Below are 20,317 nucleotides of genomic sequence, written 5' to 3' on the forward strand. Positions count from 1 at the left end.
TTTCAATTGTTCCTTTTTCTGCTCTTTTAATAAGGTTAGGTTTAAATGAGAAGAAGTTTATTTGATTAAACAAGATTAATGTAGCTGAAAATATAATGAATAGTGAGAATCATATAAGAGGGGATATTTGAGGGATTTGGATATAATTTCCCCATCAGAAGTAGTCGTTAATTTACTATTATTTGGTTTAAGAGACCATTACTTACTTTCAGTCATCTGATGAATTTCAAGGTGTACTAATTTTTTTTAGTTACTTTAGATTGACACTCTAATGTTATTTATTTTAACTAACTCCTTAAATTATCTTAGATAATCACTTAATAAATAAATTTACTGAAGTTCTTTCAATTACAATTGGTATAAATCTGTGGTTTGCTCCACAGATTTCTGAGCATTGTCCAAAGAATAATCCAGGTCGATTTATTGTGAATGTTCCTTGATTTAACCGACCTGGCGTTGCATCAATTTTAACCCCTAATGCAGGAACTGCTCATGAGTGTAGAACATCTGATGCTCTTGTTAATACTCGTACTTCTGTATTTATTGGTAGGATTGTTCGGTTATCTACATCTAGTAGTCGGAATCCATCATTTTCTAGGTCTTGTTCTGGTGTTATATAAGTGTCAAATTCTACGCCTATGAAGTCTGAATATTCATATCTTCAATATCATTGTCGTCAAATGGTTTTAATTGTAATTATTGCATCTACTGAATCATCAAGTAAATATAATAGTCGTAATGATGGAAGGGCAATAAAAATTAATGTAATTGCTGGTAAAGCTGTTCAGATTGTTTCAATTAAATGTCCATGAAGTATATTACGGTTAGTATAGGCAATAAATAATATATAACTTAGGGCATAACCTACAATTACTGTAATTAATAATAATACGACCATAGTATGATCATGAAAGAATGATAATTGCTCCATTAATGGTGAAGCTCCATCTTGAAGAGATAAATTTGATCATGTTGCCATTAATAAATATTTTCTAATAAAAGGTCAAACCTTTATTTGTAGAGCTTAAATCTACTGCACTAATCTGCCATATTAGAATCTAGAGATTAATGGTAATTCTGAGTAACTATGTTCTGCAGGAGGGTTATTTTGTAGTCATTCTGTTGATCTTCTTATGTTAGCTCTAAATATAATTGCTCGGTTTGTAATCATTCTTTCTCATATAATTACAATGAATATAATGATTCCTACAATAGAAATTGTAGTCCCAATTCTTGATACTACGTTTCATGATGTATATGCGTCTGGGTAGTCAGAGTATCGTCGAGGTATTCCTGCTAATCCTAGGAAGTGTTGAGGAAAGAATGTTAAATTTACTCCAATGAATATAATTGTAAATTGGATTTTTAATCATGTATTATTTATAGTTAATCCTGTAAATAGTGGATATCATTGAATGACACCTCCTATAATTGCAAATACTGCTCCTATAGATAATACATAATGAAAGTGGGCTACTACATAATATGTATCATGTAATACAATATCAAGTGATGAATTTGCTAATACTAATCCTGTTAATCCACCAATTGTAAATAGGAAAATAAATCCTAGAGCTCATAATAATGGTGGATTGAACTTGAATTTAGTTCCATATAATGTAGCTAATCATCTAAATACCTTAATTCCTGTAGGTACAGCAATAATTATTGTTGCTGATGTAAAATATGCTCGTGTGTCAACATCCATTCCTACTGTAAATATATGATGTGCTCATACAATAAATCCTATTAGTCCAATTGATAGTATAGCATAAATTATACCTAATGTTCCAAATGATTCAATTTTTCCTCTTTCTTGACATACAATATGTGAAATAATTCCGAACCCCGGTAGAATTAAAATATAAACTTCTGGGTGTCCAAAGAATCTAAATAGATGTTGATATAGAATTGGGTCACCCCCTCCTGCAGGGTCAAAGAATGATGTATTTAAATTTCGATCTGTTAATAATATAGTAATAGCTCCTGCTGAAACTGGAAGTGAAAGAAGGAGAAGTAATGCTGTAATAGCTACAGATCATACAAATAAAGGTGTTTGATCTAAAGTTATACTTTCTGATCGTACATTAATTGCTGTTGTAATGAAATTCACTGCACCAAGAATAGATGATACACCTGCTAAGTGCAGTGAAAAAATAGCTAGATCTACAGATGCACCCCCGTGTGCAATAGCTCCTGCTAGAGGAGGGTAAACTGTTCATCCTGTACCAGCACCATTATCTACTATAGAAGATGTAAGAAGAAGGGTTAGTGAAGGTGGTAGTAATCAAAAACTTATATTATTTATTCGTGGAAATGCTATATCTGGTGCACCAATTATTAGTGGAACAAGTCAATTACCAAATCCACCAATTATAATAGGTATTACTATAAAGAAAATTATTACGAATGCGTGAGCTGTAATAATAACATTATAAATCTGGTCATCCCCAATTAGAGATCCGGGTTGGCCAAGTTCAGCACGAATAAGTATTCTTATTGATGTTCCTACTATTCCTGCTCATGCTCCAAATATGAAGTATAAAGTACCAATGTCCTTATGGTTTGTTGAGAATAATCATTTTTGCGGTAAGATGGCTGAATTTTAGGTGGTAGACTGTAAATCTACTTATGAGATGTTTTCTCTCTTATCATATTTAGGTCTTATATTCAATTATGATTCTAGACTGCAATTCTAGAGGTGTAAAATTTTACTAAGGCCTAAAAGATTATTCTTTTAATTATAACTTTGAAGGTTATTAGTTTGATTAACTTAAGTCCTTAGTATAATGAAATTAAGGTTGATGTTGAAATCAATCCTATTGTTGAAATTATTACTGTTATAGGAAGAATGATTCTTGATTTTTGGGACTTTATCTTTATAGATCACGAATTTTCTGTGTATGATATAATTAGAGCTGAGAATCTAATACGTATATAGTAGTAGAGTGTAATTGTAGTTAATACAACTATAATAGTTATAATGGTTGTTATATTGTTTTCTATTAATGATTGTATTACAATTCATTTTGGTAAGAATCCAAGGAATGGTGGTAGTCCACCTAAAGATAATAAAGATAAGAATATTATGAATTTAATTTCGGTTTTTATATTTCTGGCTGAATAAATTTGATTTATGAAAAATAAATTTATTTGCTTAAATAATAAAACTATAATTAATCTTAATAGTGAGTAAATAATGAAGTATAGTTCTCAGATGTTTTCTCTGACTGTTAATGAACTAATTATTCAACCTAGATGTCTGATTGATGAATATGCTAAAAGTTGTCGTAAGGATGTTTGATTTAAACCTCCTATTGCCCCAATAATAATTCTTAAGATAATAATTGTTCAAATAAAAGTTCTTAATTGAATACAATAAGATAAGACCATTATTGGGGCGATTTTTTGTCATGTTATTAATGTTAAACAATTATTTCATCTTGATGCTCCTATAACTTCTGGAAATCAGAAATGGAAAGGTGCAGCTCCAATCTTTAATAATAGTCTAGATCTAATTATTATTGATGGGATAAATTCTGTTTCCCATCCCATGGGATATTTTATTTGAATCAGCAAAATTGAAAATAATAATATTGTCGATGCTATTGCTTGGACAATAAAATATTTAATTGATGATTCATTTATTATTATATTTTTATTTCTTGTTAGGAGCGGAATAAATGAAAGTAAGTTGATCTCAAGTCCTATTCAAACCCCAAATCAGGAATTTGATGAAATGGACAGGATCGTTCCTATCATTAATGTTGATAGGAAGAGAAGTTTTGTAGAGTTGTTGGTCATTAAAAAGGAGAGGATTGATACCTCTATAAATGGGGTATGAACCCATTAGCTTGTTTAGCTTACCTTTTTACATTAAGGTGTTCGATGCACGTTAGTTTTTGATACTAAAGGAGGTAGTTTAATTCTATCTTATGTAATTTTAATGAAGGTAATTTTATTTACTTTATTTACCCTATCAAGGTAACCCTTTAATCAGGCACTTCATTTATATATATAAATCGAAAGTTTTTTTTGAAATTCTTTTATGTATTATTTTGTTTAATTAGGATTAATTTATCCTGCTCATTTTTTTATATATATATATATATAATAAATAATTTATATTAATATACTACATTTAATTGAAATTAAAGTATTATAAGTTCATCTTACCATTATCAATTGATTATTTTAATGCAATTATTTACCTAGGATTATAGCTACTTATGTTTTTAGCTTAAAATAGGTTATTATAATATAATATATATAATATGTAATTTAATATTTAATATTATTATAATTGGATATAATAAATAAAATTATTAATTTAAATATAAAATATTATAATTAATATAAATAATTATATTAATTATAATAATATAATTATGTAAATTATCTATAATTAGATTATTTAACTAATATATATGAAAGTTAACTTAATATAAAAAAAGAATTCATATTAATAACATATTATATTAAATTACATAATTGTATAAAATATATTTATTAAATTATTTAATCTTTTTTTATTTATTAGTGAAAACAAAGATTAAATAAGAAAGAATCTAATACATTTATTGCTATACATGTTCCATATTAATCTTTAATTATATATAATAGAGAAGTTGTTGTGGTCATACATAGGGGCGTTTCTTTTTTTTGTTAATGTTTGTGGTGTTTTTCTTTTTTTTTCTTTAAATATTTGAATCTTTTATTTTTCCTGAATTAATAGATTTAAAATTTTCTTATTTTTTATTTTTAAAAGTTTTATTCTTGCTTGTTTATTCACTTTTTCTTTGTATTATATGTAAGTTTTGTTAGACTAAATGTTCTTTTTGCAGTAATTTGATTTAATTATCAAGTGATTTTGGATTTAGCAATTGATTTAGTATCGGCATAATTCGTGCCAGCAGCCGCGGTTATACGATTGATACAAGTGAATATTATTGGTTAAAACAGTTGTTTATATTATTAGGGTTGAAATATAAATTTGTAAGGTGAAATGTTAAAATTTATTTGTGGCCCTTTTTATGAATCTGTGAAATTTAAATAATAAACTAGGATTAGATACCCTATTATTTTAAATGTTAATTATATTTACCAGGGTACTATTAGTTAAGGTCTTTAAACCCAAAGAATTTGGCGGTATCTCATTCCATTCAGAGGAACCTACCCCATGATTGATAATACACGATTTACTCTACTTAATTTATTTGTTTGTATATCTCCGTTATCAGAGAATCTTTTTAGAGTTATAATTCTCAAGATTTATAATTATAAAATATTTCAGGTCAAGGTGCAGCTTATAGTTAAGAGGAGGTGGGTTACAATAGATTTTTGTTTATAACGGATTTGATAGTGAAATACTGTTAATGAAGGTGGATTTGATAGTAATTTAATTTATTTAATTTAACTGATATTGGCTCTGAGATGTGTACACATCGCCCGTCGCTCTCATTATTGATTATTCTATTTTATTTTAAAGTAGCTTCAATTTAGATGAGATAAGTCGTAACATAGTAGATGTACTGGAAAGTGTATCTAGGGAGAGTTTCAAGATATACCTTATTAGTAAAGTGTTTCATTTACACTGAAAATTTTTCTGTGCAAATCAGGATATCTTGATTATTTATTTTATTATATTTATTTTTTGTTTATTTAATTATTTAATATAAATAATTTTATTGTATTTTTGTCTTAGTATATTTTATAGAATTGATTTTTTAAATTATAGTTTATTGGTAATGTAAGTGTTTTATGAAATATTATTTTAAATTTTTTTAAGTAGATTTTATTTATTGTACCTTTTGTATCAGGGTTTATAAAAATTTTAGTATTTATTTTACTTGTCTCGATTTGGGTTGATTTATAAATAATTTATAGTTAATGTATCATAATTATTATTAAATTATTTATAGAAATGAGATGTTAATCGTTTCCCAAGATATCTAGTTTCTTAAGAAAAAATTTAATTTTTTAAAGTTATTTGTTTTTATTTAATTTTTTAAGTAAAAATATTAACTTATTTATTCTTTAAGGGATAAGCTTTGAAGTTAATAACCTATAATTTATTTTATAGAAATATAATAGTAAGCTTTAAACCAGCTATCTTTAAGATTACGTTTTAGTTCATTATTTTTTATTTTGATTTTATAAATATTTTAGGTTTTTTATTAAGATTATTAATTTAATTTTAAAATTTTTGTAATAATGATAGAATTAGTATATTTATTTGTATGAAATTTTTACCTTGTGAACTTATTATAAGGAACTAGGCAAAATTGATTTCCGCCTGTTTATCAAAAACATGTCCTCTTGTTTATATTTTGAGGTCTGGCCTGCTCACTGAGCGTATTTTTAAAGAGCCGCGGTATTTTGACCGTGCAAAGGTAGCATAATCATTAGTCTCTTAATTAGTGGCAGGAATGAATGGCTTGACGAGAAATCAACTGTCTCTTAATAAATTTTTGAATTTAACTTTTGAGTCAAAAGGCTTAAATTCTTCTTTAGGACGAGAAGACCCTATAGAGCTTGACATTTTACTTTTATATAGTTTTTTGTTTGTCTTTCTATATTTAATGATGATGTTTTGTTGGGGTGACATGAAGAATAGATAAACTCTTCATTATTATATCATTTATTTATGTTTGTTATTTTGATCCATAATTTATGATCATAAGATTAAGTTACCTTAGGGATAACAGCGTAATTGTTTTTGAGAGCTCATATCGACAAAGCAGATTGCGACCTCGATGTTGGATTAAGAAAAATTTTGGGTGCAGGAGCCCAATGATTAGGTCTGTTCGACCTTTAAATTCTTACATGATCTGAGTTCAGACCGGCGTGAGCCAGGTCGGTTTCTATCCTAAGATTGTTAATCCATATTAGTACGAAAGGACCATATGGTTAAAATATTTTTTGTTATATTGATTAATATTAATTTATTTACTATTTTGACAGATTAATGTGTTGAATTTAGAATTCATTTATGTAGATTTTTTCTACAAATAGTATTGATACTTTATGATTTTTTTATATTTATTTTGAATTTTCTTTTATTGGTTATTTGTGTTTTAATTAGTGTTGCCTTTTTAACTTTATTAGAGCGTAAGGTTTTAGGTTATATTCAGATTCGAAAGGGTCCAAATAAGGTAGGTTTTGTTGGAATTCCTCAGCCATTTAGAGATGCTATTAAGTTAATTTGCAAGGAGCAGCCAATTCCTATTATATCTAATTACCTACTTTATTATTTTTCCCCTGTTTTTAATTTAATGATTTCTTTAGCCGTTTGAGTAATTTTTCCTTATTTAACTTATATGTGTTCTTTTTCTTATGGATTTTTATTTTTTTTATGTTGTACTAGATTAGGTGTTTATACTGTTATAATTGCTGGTTGATCTCCTAATTCAAATTATTCATTATTAGGTTCTCTTCGTTCTGTTGCTCAAACAATTTCTTATGAAGTTAGTTTAGCTTTAATTTTATTGTCTTTAATTATTTTAATTGGTAGTTTTAATATGTTTGATTTTATAAACTATCAGCTTTATTGTTGATTTATTATTATTTCTTTTCCTATAGCTTTAGCTTGTTTTGCTTCTTGCTTAGCTGAAACTAATCGTACTCCTTTTGATTTTGCTGAAGGGGAATCTGAGTTAGTTTCAGGATTTAATATTGAGTATGGTGCGGGTGGTTTTCTTTAATTTTTTTAGCTGAATATACTAGAATTGTCTTCATAAGAATGTTATTGGCTTTAATTTTTTTGGGCGGTGATTTTTATTCTTTTATATTTTTTATTAAGCTTGCTATTATATCTTTTGGTTTTATTTGGGTTCGTGGAACATTACCACGGTTCCGTTATGATAAATTAATGTACTTAGCTTGAAAAAGTTTTTTACCTTTATCTTTGAATTTTTTTATTTTCTTTGTTGGTTTAAAGATTTTATTTATCTCATTTGTTTAGTGAAATTTTTTGAGAAAAGTTAATAGAAGAGTTAAACTTCTAATTTTATGTTTTCAAAACATATGCTTTTCCTAAGCTAATTAACTTTATTCCTTAATTAATTTATCTCATGCGTTTGCGACATGGACATTAATTAAGAAATATGTGAAGTAAATAATTGTTAAGATTTGACCTGTTATAATATAAGGTTCTTCAACAGGTCGTTTACCAATTCACGTTAGTAAGCATACAACAACTACTATAATTCAGAATAAAATTTGATTAATAGGGTAAAATTGAATGCCTCGGAATGGTGTTTTATTATAAAATGGTAAAATTATTAAGATTCTAATTGATAAAAATAATGCAATAACACCTCCTAACTTATTAGGGATAGATCGTAGAATTGCATATGCAAATAGGAAATATCATTCTGGTTGAATGTGAACTGGTGTTACTAATGGGTTGGCAGGTACAAAGTTATCTGGATCTCCTAATAGGTAAGGATTAATTAAACATAGTATAATTAATAATGATGTTATTATTACAAATGTAATAGAATCCTTAAAGGTAAAGTATGGATGGAATGGAATTTTTTCAATATCTCCATTTAGTCCAAGAGGATTATTAGATCCTGTTTGGTTAAGAAAAAATAAATGAATTGCTGCTATAGCAGCAATAATAAATGGTAATACAAAATGGAATGTGAAGAATCGATTTAATGTTGCATTATCAACAGCGAATCCTCCTCATACTCATTGGACTAAATCTGTTCCTAAGTATGGGATTGCTGATAATAAATTAGTAATTACTGTTGCACCTCAAAAAGATATTTGGCCTCAGGGTAAGACATATCCTATAAATGCAGTTGCTATAACTAAAAATAAAATCACTGTACCAATTATTCAGGTATGTATATATATATCAGATCCATAGTAAATTCCCCGTCCTACATGTAAGTAAATACAAATAAAAAATATAGATGCTCCATTTGCGTGTAAGGTTCGGATAATTCAACCATTATTTACGTCTCGGCAGATGTGTACTACACTACTGAATGCTATTTCAATATTTGATGTATAATGTATAGCTAAAAATAGTCCAGTTACGATTTGAATTACCAAACATAACCCTAATAGGGATCCAAAATTTCATCAAAATGAAATATTTGTTGGGGCAGGTAAGTCAATTAAAGAGTTATTAATAATTTTAATTAAAGGATGTCTTAATCGTAAGGGTTTATTCATTAGTAATTATCTTATTTTACGAATAGGTCCCTGATTAATATTGGTGATTTTAACAACTGCTAGTAGTGCTAAAAATAAATAAATTATTATTATTATTGTAATAATGAATGTTGGTCTATTATATAATTTTTCTAAAGATATTGTTATTTCTTGATAATTGATTGAATTATCAATATTTATAGTTTCGGTGTTTTTGAAAAAGTCTATAAATATAGATATATCTAGAATAATTAATATTAATATGATAAATACTCACATTATTAATGTAATAATTATAGTGATTGATTTAGGCTGAAATATTTCGTTTGATGCAATTCTTGTAATGTAAATAAATAATACTAGTATACCACCAAGAAATGTTAAAAATAAAATATATGATAATCAATATCTTTCTATTATTGTTCCTGTTATTAATCCAACTAGGAAGGTTTGAAGGATAATAAAAAGCATTATTGATATTGGGTGTCTTAATTTAATAAAATTAATATTTATTACATTTGATAATGATATAATTATTATTTTGATCATTTCAGGGGTTAGTTTATTTAAAATACCGGTTTTGGGGACCGATGATGGAAGCTTTTCCACCTCTGAAGTTTTAAAAGTGGGGGCTGGACTTATTTCCGGTTTACAAGACCGGCGTTTTTTTTAAACTATTAAAACTAATGTTTATATTCTCTATTTTTACTTCTTTATTGATTTATTTTGCTGGTGTTTATGTTTTTTCTTCTAAACGTAAACATTTATTAATGGTTCTTTTGAGATTAGAATATATTGTTCTTTCTTTATTTATGTTACTTATTGTTTTTCTTATTGAGTTTGATTATGATTATTTTTTTCCTGTTATTTTTTTAGTTTTTTCTGTTTGTGAGGGTGCTTTAGGTCTTTCTATTTTAGTTTCAATAATTAGTTCTCATGGTAATGATTTTTTTAATTCTTTTGGTTTATCTTTATGTTAAAGTATTTATTTATAACTATTTTTTGATCCCTCTTTGTTTATTAAATAATTGTTGATGGTTAGTTCATTCTTTAATGTTTCTGTCGGGTTTTGTTTTTATAATTTGTGTTTATTCATATGCTGATTTGAATATAATTAGATATTATTTTGGTATTGATTATTTTTCTTTTAGTTTAATTTTACTTAGTTTTTGGATTTGTTCTTTAATAATCACTGCTAGAGGTTCAGTTTATTTAAGTTCATATCATTCTAATTTTTTTGTTTTTATGGTTTTGATTTTAATAATTATGCTTTATTGTTCATTTGCTATATTAAGTCTTCTTTCTTTTTATATTTTTTTTGAGGCTAGATTAGTTCCTACTTTACTTTTAATTTTGGGTTGGGGTTATCAACCTGAGCGTTTGCAGGCTGGTGTTTATTTAATTTTTTATACTTTGGTTGCTAGATTACCTTTATTATTAGTTTTATTTAAGGTTTATGATTTTTCTAATACTTTATATTTTCCTTTATTGGTTGATTTTGGTTCTTATTATTTTATGTTTTATGTATTTATAATTTTGGCTTTTTTAGTTAAGATACCTATGTTTTTGGTTCATTTATGACTTCCTAAGGCTCATGTAGAGGCCCCTATTTCAGGTAGAATAATTCTTGCTGGTGTTTTATTAAAGTTAGGTGGTTATGGTATTTTTCGTGTTATAAAGGTTATTTCTTATTTGGGCTTAAAGTTTAATTATTTTTGATTGTCTTTAGGTTTTTCTGGGGGTGTTATTGTAAGATTTATTTGTTTTCGTCAGGTTGATTTAAAGTCTTTAATTGCATATTCTTCTGTTGCTCATATAAGAATGGTTATTGGTTGATTGATGACTATGAATTGATGAGGTTGTGTAGGTTCTCTTTCTCTAATGGTTGGTCATGGTTTATGTTCTTCTGGTTTATTTTGTTTATCTAATATTATTTATGAACGTTTAGGTAGACGAAGATTATTAATTAACAAGGGTATAATTAATTTGATGCCAAGAATGGCTTTATGATGATTTCTTTTAAGATCATCAAATATGGCTGCTCCTCCTTCTTTAAATTTGGTAGGTGAAATTAGATTATTAAATAGAATTATATCTTGATCTTCTTTTAGATTCTTTGCTTTGATTTTTTTATCTTTTTTTAGAGCTGTTTATACTTTGTATATATATTCTTAGTCTCAGCATGGGAATTATTATTCTGGTGTTTATACTTGTTCTCTTGGTTATTTTCGTGAATATCATCTTTTACTTTTACATTGATTGCCTTTAAATATTCTCTGTTTAAAGGGTGAATATTTCTTTGTTTAGTTTGCTTAAGTATTTTAATTAAAAATATTGTTTTGTGGAATCAATGATATGAAGTTTTTCATCTTAGGCCGTGAATTTATTTTCTATTTGTTCTTTGAGTTTTTTTTCTTTGTTTATTTCGAGAACTATAATTTTTATTTTAGGTATTTATTATTTAATAATTGATTATAGAGTTTTTGTTGAGTGAGAGCTTTTCAATTTAAATGGTTCTATAGTTGTTATAACTTTAATTTTGGATTGAATATCTCTTATTTTTATATCTTTTGTTATATATATTTCTTCTTTGGTTATTTATTATAGAGAGGATTATATATCTGGTGAAAAGAATATAAATCGTTTTATTATTATTGTTTTAATATTTATTCTTTCTATAGGTTTTTTAATTATTAGTCCTAATTTAATTAGAATTTTATTAGGTTGAGATGGTTTAGGTTTAGTTTCTTATTGTTTAGTTATTTATTATCAAAATGTAAAATCTTATAGTGCTGGTATATTAACTGCACTTTCTAATCGTATTGGTGATGTTGCTATTTTAATTTCTATTGCATGAATGTTAAATTTTGGTGGTTGAAATTATATTTATTATTATGATTTTATTTCTAATTCTTTTGAAATAAAGCTCATTACTATATTAATTGTTTTAGCAGCTATAACTAAGAGAGCTCAGATTCCTTTCTCTTCATGACTTCCTGCTGCTATAGCAGCTCCTACTCCTGTTTCTGCTTTAGTTCATTCTTCTACTCTTGTTACTGCTGGTGTTTATTTATTAATTCGTTTTAGACCAATATTGGATATTTATAATTGTGGTTGATTTTTACTTTTAATTGGTTGTATAACTATATTTATGGCTGGATTGGGCGCTAATTTTGAGTTTGATTTAAAGAGGATTACTGCTCTTGCATTTTTTCATTTATTGGCTCATGCTTTATTTAAGGCATTATTATTTATATGTGCAGGTTCAATAATTCATAATTTGAAGGATTCTCAGGATATTCGTTTTATAGGATCAATTGTTAATTTCATACCTTTAACTTCAGTTTGTTTTAATGTTTCTAGTTTATCTTTGTGTGGAATACCTTTTTTAGCGGGATTTTATTCAAAGGATTTAATTCTTGAGATGGTTTGTTTAAGTTGAATTAATTGTTTAATTTTTTTTCTTTATTTTTTTTCTACTGGTTTAACTGCTTCTTATTCTTTTCGTTTGTTTTATTATTCAATATCTGGTGATAATAATTTTTATTCTAGATTTTCTTTTGATGATAAGGGTTATTATATTTCATTTGGAATAATTGGTCTATTGTTTGTTGCGGTTTTTGGTGGTAGTCTTTTATCTTGATTAATTTTTCCTATTCCTCATGTGATTGCTTTACCTTATTATTTAAAGTTTTTAACTATTACAGTTGTTATTTTAGGTGCTTATTTAGGTTATCTTATTTCTAATTTTGATTTTTCTCATAATTTATTTTCTTTAAGTATACTTTCTTTTGTTAGATTTGCTGGTTCTATATGATTTATACCTTTTCTTTCAACTAAGTTTATTAGATATATTCCTTTAAAAATAGGTTATTATTCATCTAAGTCATTTGATTATGGTTGAGGTGAATTACTTGGTGGTCAAGGTTTATATAGATTATTTATTTATTTAATTGGTTATATTCAAGGTTGATATGATTCTAATTTCAAGATTTATCTTTTAACTTTTATTTTTTGAATATTTATTTTGGTAATATTGTTTTTCGTTTACTTAAATAGCTTATAATTAGAGCGTGACACTGAAGATGTTAAGGAAGTATTTTTACTTTTAAGTATTTATAAATATAGATATATTATTTTTACAGTGAAAATGTAATGTTTTATTTAAACTATATAAATTTTAGAAATGTTAACGGAGTTTAACCGCTAATATAAAAAGTTAGCAGCTTTCATATTGGCTTTACATTTCCTTAATTGGAACTATTATAGTTCAATTATATTATTAACAGTAATACGCCTCTTTTTGGCTTCAATTAATAAGAATAAGGGTAGTACATACCAATCTTCCAGTTCGAAACTGACTGCAATATTTCGCTTCTTATTCTATTTAAGGTTGATTGATAATATCAATACTTTTTGAATGCAACCCAAATGTTATATTTAACTACAACCCTTTATTCTGCTCATTGTAATGCTCCTTGGTTTCATTCATGGTATAGTCCTCCTAATAGAACTAGAATAAAAAATATTGTTGATACTGTTCAGATTATAATGTCTGAAGTTTTAAAAATAATTACAATTGGTAGAATTAGTGCAATTTCTACATCAAAAATTAAAAAGATTACTGCGATTAGGAAGAATCGTATTGAGAATGGTATTCGTGCTGATCTTTTTGGATCAAACCCACATTCAAATGGTGATCTTTTTTCTCGATCATTAATTAATTTTTTTGATAGTGTTGTTGCCAGGATTATAACAATTATTGGAATAATAAATCTAATGAAAACTCTTGTTGATAGAATTAGAATTGTTTTTCTTGATTTATATCAAGCTTTCTGATTGGAAGTCAAATGTACTATTTATACTAGAAAAACAATTATCTACCTCATCAATAAATAGAGATATATAAGAATAATCATACTACGTCTACGAAGTGTCAGTATCATGCTGCTGCTTCAAATCCAAAGTGATGTCTTGGTGAAAATTGATTTATTGAGTGTCGAAGTAGACATGTTGATAAAAAGATTGTTCCAATAATTACGTGTAAACCATGGAATCCTGTTGCAACAAAGAATGTTGATCCATAAACTGCATCTGCAATGGTAAAAGGTGCTTCTCAATATTCATATGCTTGAAGTATTGTAAAGTATAGTCCTAATAACACTGTGAAGAATAATCCTTGTAGTGCTTGAGTATGATTAGATTCCATTAAACTATGATGTGCTCATGTTACTGTTACTCCTGATGCTAAAAGAATAGCTGTATTAAGTAATGGAATTTAATAGGGTTAAAGGGTTGAATTCCTATTGGAGGTCATAGTATTCCTAGTTCAATTGTTGGTGCTAATCTTCTTCTAAAGAATGCTCAAAAAAAAGAAACGAAAAATAATACCTCTGATGCAATAAATAAAATTATTCCTCATCGTAATCCAATTGATACAAATCCTGTATGTAATCCTTGATATGTTCCTTCTTGTACTACATCTCGTCATCATTGAATTATAGTTAGTAGGGTAATTCCAAATCCAATTATGAATAAGTTAATATTAAATAGGTGGAATCATTTTGCTAGTCCTGATACTAGGACTATTGCTCCAATTGCTCTTGTTAATGGTCAAGGTCTATAGTCTACTAAGTGGAATGGGTGGTTTGAGTGAGTTGTTAACATAGGTTTAATATACTTCTCTAGAATATAGAGTTCTTAGAATTGAGAAAACATAGGCTTGAATTATTGCTACTGCTGATTCTAGAATTAATAGAAGTATTTGTCCAATAATTAGTAATGAGATTAAGTTTATTGCTATAGATGGTCCTGTGTTTCCTAATAAGGTTAATAATAAGTGTCCTGCAATTATATTTGCTGCCAACCGTACTGCTAATGTACCTGGTCGAATAACATTACTAATTGTTTCAATTAGTACTATAAATGATATTAATGCAGGCGGTGTACCTTGTGGTACAAGGTGTGTAAATATATGATTAGTATGGTTAATTCATCCAAATAATATAAATCTTAGCCATATAGGTAGGGCAATTGCAAATGTTAATGCTAAATGTCTTGTTCTAGTAAAAATATAAGGGAATAATCCTATGAAATTGTTAAATAATATTATAATAAAAATTGAGATGAAAATGAATGTTGTTCCATTAAATGATTTTGGTCCAAGAAGTGTTTTAAATTCATTATGTAAGGTTAAATTTAGTTTATTTCAGATAATGTTAATTCGTGATGGTGTAAGTCAAAATAGTGATGGGATTAATAATAGTCCTAGAAATGTTCTAGTTCAATTTAATGATAAATTAAGGATGTTAGTTGATGGGTCAAATGTTGAGAATAGATTTGTTATCATTTTCAATTTAAGTTTTTTATTTCAATTGTTCCTTTTTCTGCTCTTTTAATAAGGTTAGGTTTAAATGAGAAGAAGTTTATTTGATTAAACAAGATTAATGTAGCTGAAAATATAATGAATAGTGAGAATCATATAAGAGGGGATATTTGAGGGATTTGGATATAATTTCCCCATCAGAAGTAGTCGTTAATTTACTATTATTTGGTTTAAGAGACCATTACTTACTTTCAGTCATCTGATGAATTTCAAGGTGTACTAATTTTTTTAGTTACTTTAGATTGACACTCTAATGTTATTTATTTTAACTAACTCCTTAAATTATCTTAGATAATCACTTAATAAATAAATTTACTGAAGTTCTTTCAATTACAATTGGTATAAATCTGTGGTTTGCTCCACAGATTTCTGAGCATTGTCCAAAGAATAATCCAGGTCGATTTATTGTGAATGTTCCTTGATTTAACCGACCTGGCGTTGCATCAATTTTAACCCCTAATGCAGGAACTGCTCATGAGTGTAGAACATCTGATGCTCTTGTTAATACTCGTACTTCTGTATTTATTGGTAGGATTGTTCGGTTATCTACATCTAGTAGTCGGAATCCATCATTTTCTAGGTCTTGTTCTGGTGTTATATAAGTGTCAAATTCTACGTCTATGAAGTCTGAATATTCATATCTTCAATATCATTGTCGTCCAATGGTTTTAATTGTAATTATTGCATCTACTGAATCATCAAGTAAATATAATAGTCGTAATGATGGAAGGGCAATAAAAATTAATGTAATTGCAGGTAAAGCTGTTCAGATTGTTTCAATTAAATGTCCATGAAGTATATTACGGTTAGTATAGGCAATAAATAATATATAACTTAGGGCATAACCTACAATTACTGTAATTAATAATAATACGACCATAGTATGATCATGAAAGAATGATAATTGCTCCATTAATGATGAAGCTCCATCTTGAAGAGATAAATTTGATCATGTTGCCATTAATAAATATTTTCTAATAAAAGGTCAAACCTTTATTTGTAGAGCTTAAATCTACTGCACTAATCTGCCATATTAGAATCTAGAGATTAATGGTAATTCTGAGTAACTATGTTCTGCAGGAGGGTTATTTTGTAGTCATTCTGTTGATCTTCTTATGTTAGCTCTAAATATAATTGCTCGGTTTGTAATCATTCTTTCTCATATAATTACAATGAATATAATGATTCCTACAATAGAAATTGTAGACCCAATTCTTGATACTACGTTTCATGATGTATATGCGTCTGGGTAGTCAGAGTATCGTCGAGGTATTCCTGCTAATCCTAGGAAGTGTTGAGGAAAGAATTTTAAGTTTACTCCAATGAATATAATTGTAAATTGGATTTTTAATCATGTATTATTTATAGTTAATCCTGTAAATAGTGGATATCATTGAATGACACCTCCTATAATTGCAAATACTGCTCCTATAGATAATACATAATATTAGATAAACAAAATAAACCAGAAGAACATAAACCATGACCAACCATTAGAGAAAGAGAACCTACACAACCTCATCAATTCATAGTCATCAATCCACCAATAACCATTCTTATATGAGCAACAGAAGAATATGCAATTAAAGACTTTAAATCAACCTGACGAAAACAAATAAATCTTACAATAACACCCCCAGATAAACCTAAAGACAATCAAAAATAATTAAACTTTAAACCCAAATAAGAAATAACCTTTATAACACGAAAAATACCATAACCACCTAACTTTAATAAAACACCAGCAAGAATTATTCTACCTGAAATAGGGGCCTCTACATGAGCCTTAGGAAGTCATAAATGAACCAAAAACATAGGTATCTTAACTAAAAAAGCCAAAATTATAAATACATAAAACATAAAATAATAAGAACCAAAATCAACCAATAAAGGAAAATATAAAGTATTAGAAAAATCATAAACCTTAAATAAAACTAATAATAAAGGTAATCTAGCAACCAAAGTATAAAAAATTAAATAAACACCAGCCTGCAAACGCTTAGGTTGTTAACCCCAACCCAAAATTAAAAGTAAAGTAGGAACTAATCTAGCCTCAAAAAAAATATAAAAAGAAAGAAGACTTAATCTAGCAAATGAACAATAAAGCATAATTATTAAAATCAAAACCATAAAAACAAAAAAATTAGAATGATATGAACTTAAATAAACTGAACCTCTAGCAGTGATTATTAAAGAACAAATCCAAAAACTAAGTAAAATTAAACTAAAAGAAAAATAATCAATACCAAAATAATATCTAATTATATTCAAATCAGCATATGAATAAACACAAATTATAAAAACAAAACCCGACAGAAACATTAAAGAATGAACCAAAATCAACAATTATTTAATAAACAAAGAGGGATCAAAAAAATAGTTATAAATAAATACTTTAACATAAAGATAAACCAAAAGAATTAAAAAAATCATTACCATGAGAAGGAATTATTGAAACTAAAATAGAAAGACCTAAAGCACCCTCACAAACAGAAAAAACTAAAAAAATAACAGGAAAAAAATAATCATAATCAAACTCAATAAGAAAAACAATAACTAACATAAATAAAGAAAGAACAATATATTCTAATCTCAAAAGAACCATTAATAAATGTTTACGTTTAGAAGAAAAAACATAAACACCAGCAAAATAAATCAATAAAGAAGTAAAAATAGAGAATATAAACATTAGTTTTAATAGTTTAAAAAAAACGCCAGTCTTGTAAACCGGAAATAAGTCCAGCCCCCACTTTTAAAACTTCAGAGGTGGAAAAGCTTCCATCATCGGTCCCCAAAACCGGTATTTTAAATAAACTAACCCCTGAAATGATCAAAATAATAATTATATCATTATCAAATGTAATAAATATTAATTTTATTAAATTAAGACACCCAATATCAATAATGCTTTTTATTATCCTTCAAACCTTCCTAGTTGGATTAATAACAGGAACAATAATAGAAAGATATTGATTATCATATATTTTATTTTTAACATTTCTTGGTGGTATACTAGTATTATTTATTTACATTACAAGAATTGCATCAAACGAAATATTTCAGCCTAAATCAATCACTATAATTATTACATTAATAATGTGAGTATTTATCATATTAATATTAATTATTCTAGATATATCTATATTTATAGACTTTTTCAAAAACACCGAAACTATAAATATTGATAATTCAATCAATTATCAAGAAATAACAATATCTTTAGAAAAATTATATAATAGACCAACATTCATTATTACAATAATAATAATAATTTATTTATTTTTAGCACTACTAGCAGTTGTTAAAATCACCAATATTAATCAGGGACCTATTCGTAAAATAAGATAATTACTAATGAATAAACCCTTACGATTAAGACATCCTTTAATTAAAATTATTAATAACTCTTTAATTGACTTACCTGCCCCAACAAATATTTCATTTTGATGAAATTTTGGATCCCTATTAGGGTTATGTTTGGTAATTCAAATCGTAACTGGACTATTTTTAGCTATACATTATACATCAAATATTGAAATAGCATTCAGTAGTGTAGTACACATCTGCCGAGACGTAAATAATGGTTGAATTATCCGAACCTTACACGCAAATGGAGCATCTTTATTTTTTATTTGTATTTACTTACATGTAGGACGGGGAATTTACTATGGATCTTATATATATATACATACCTGAATAATTGGTACAGTGATTTTATTTTTAGTTATAGCAACTGCATTTATAGGATATGTCTTACCCTGAGGCCAAATATCTTTTTGAGGTGCAACAGTAATTACTAATTTATTATCAGCAATCCCATACTTAGGAACAGATTTAGTCCAATGAGTATGAGGAGGATTCGCTGTTGATAATGCAACATTAAATCGATTCTTCACATTCCATTTTGTATTACCATTTATTATTGCTGCTATAGCAGCAATTCATTTATTTTTTTTTTAACCAAACAGGATCTAATAATCCTCTTGGACTAAATGGAGATATTGAAAAAATTCCATTCCATCCATACTTTACCTTTAAGGATTCTATTACATTTGTAATAATAACATCATTATTAATTATACTATGTTTAATTAATCCTTACCTATTAGGAGATCCAGATAACTTTGTACCTGCCAACCCATTAGTAACACCAGTTCACGTTCAACCAGAATGATATTTCCTATTTGCATTTGCAATTCTACGATCTATCCCTAATAAGTTAGGAGGTGTTATTGCATTATTTTTATCAATTAGAATCTTAATAATTTTACCATTTTATAATAAAACACCATTCCGAGGCATTCAATTTTACCCTATTAATCAAATTTTATTCTGAATTATAGTAGTTGTTGTATGCTTACTAACGTGAATTGGTAAACGACCTGTTGAAGAACCTTATATTATAACAGGTCAAATCTTAACAATTATTTACTTCACATATTTCTTAATTAATGTCCATGTCGCAAACGCATGAGATAAATTAATTAAGGAATAAAGTTAATTAGCTTAGGAAAAGCATATGTTTTGAAAACATAAAATTAGAAGTTTAACTCTTCTATTAACTTTTCTCAAAAGATTTCACTAAACAAATGAGATAAATAAAATCTTTAAACCAACAAAGAAAATAAAAAAATTCAAAGATAAAGGTAAAAATCTTTTTCAAGCTAAGTACATTAATTTATCATAATGGAACCGTGGTAATGTTCCACGAACCCAAATAAAACCAAAAGATGTAATAGCAAGCTTAATAAAAAATATAAAAGA

The 20,317-nt window shown here is 26.9% G+C and overlaps 1 protein-coding gene across 1 annotated transcript in view; it reads left to right on the forward strand.

Moving 5' to 3' along the window:
- LOC126307608 (uncharacterized) overlaps positions 1-20,317 on the forward strand; it is a 112,888-nt gene that overhangs the window by 85,269 nt on the left and 7,302 nt on the right. The window contains exon 3 of the mRNA XM_049992073.1: positions 14,722-14,811. Coding sequence (XP_049848030.1) covers positions 14,722-14,811 — 90 coding nt within the window. The remainder of the gene's footprint in view (positions 1-14,721; positions 14,812-20,317) is intronic.

Source organism: Schistocerca gregaria, unplaced genomic scaffold (assembly GCF_023897955.1).
Source record: "Schistocerca gregaria isolate iqSchGreg1 unplaced genomic scaffold, iqSchGreg1.2 ptg000350l, whole genome shotgun sequence".
Classification (NCBI taxonomy): Eukaryota; Metazoa; Arthropoda; class Insecta; order Orthoptera; family Acrididae; genus Schistocerca; species Schistocerca gregaria.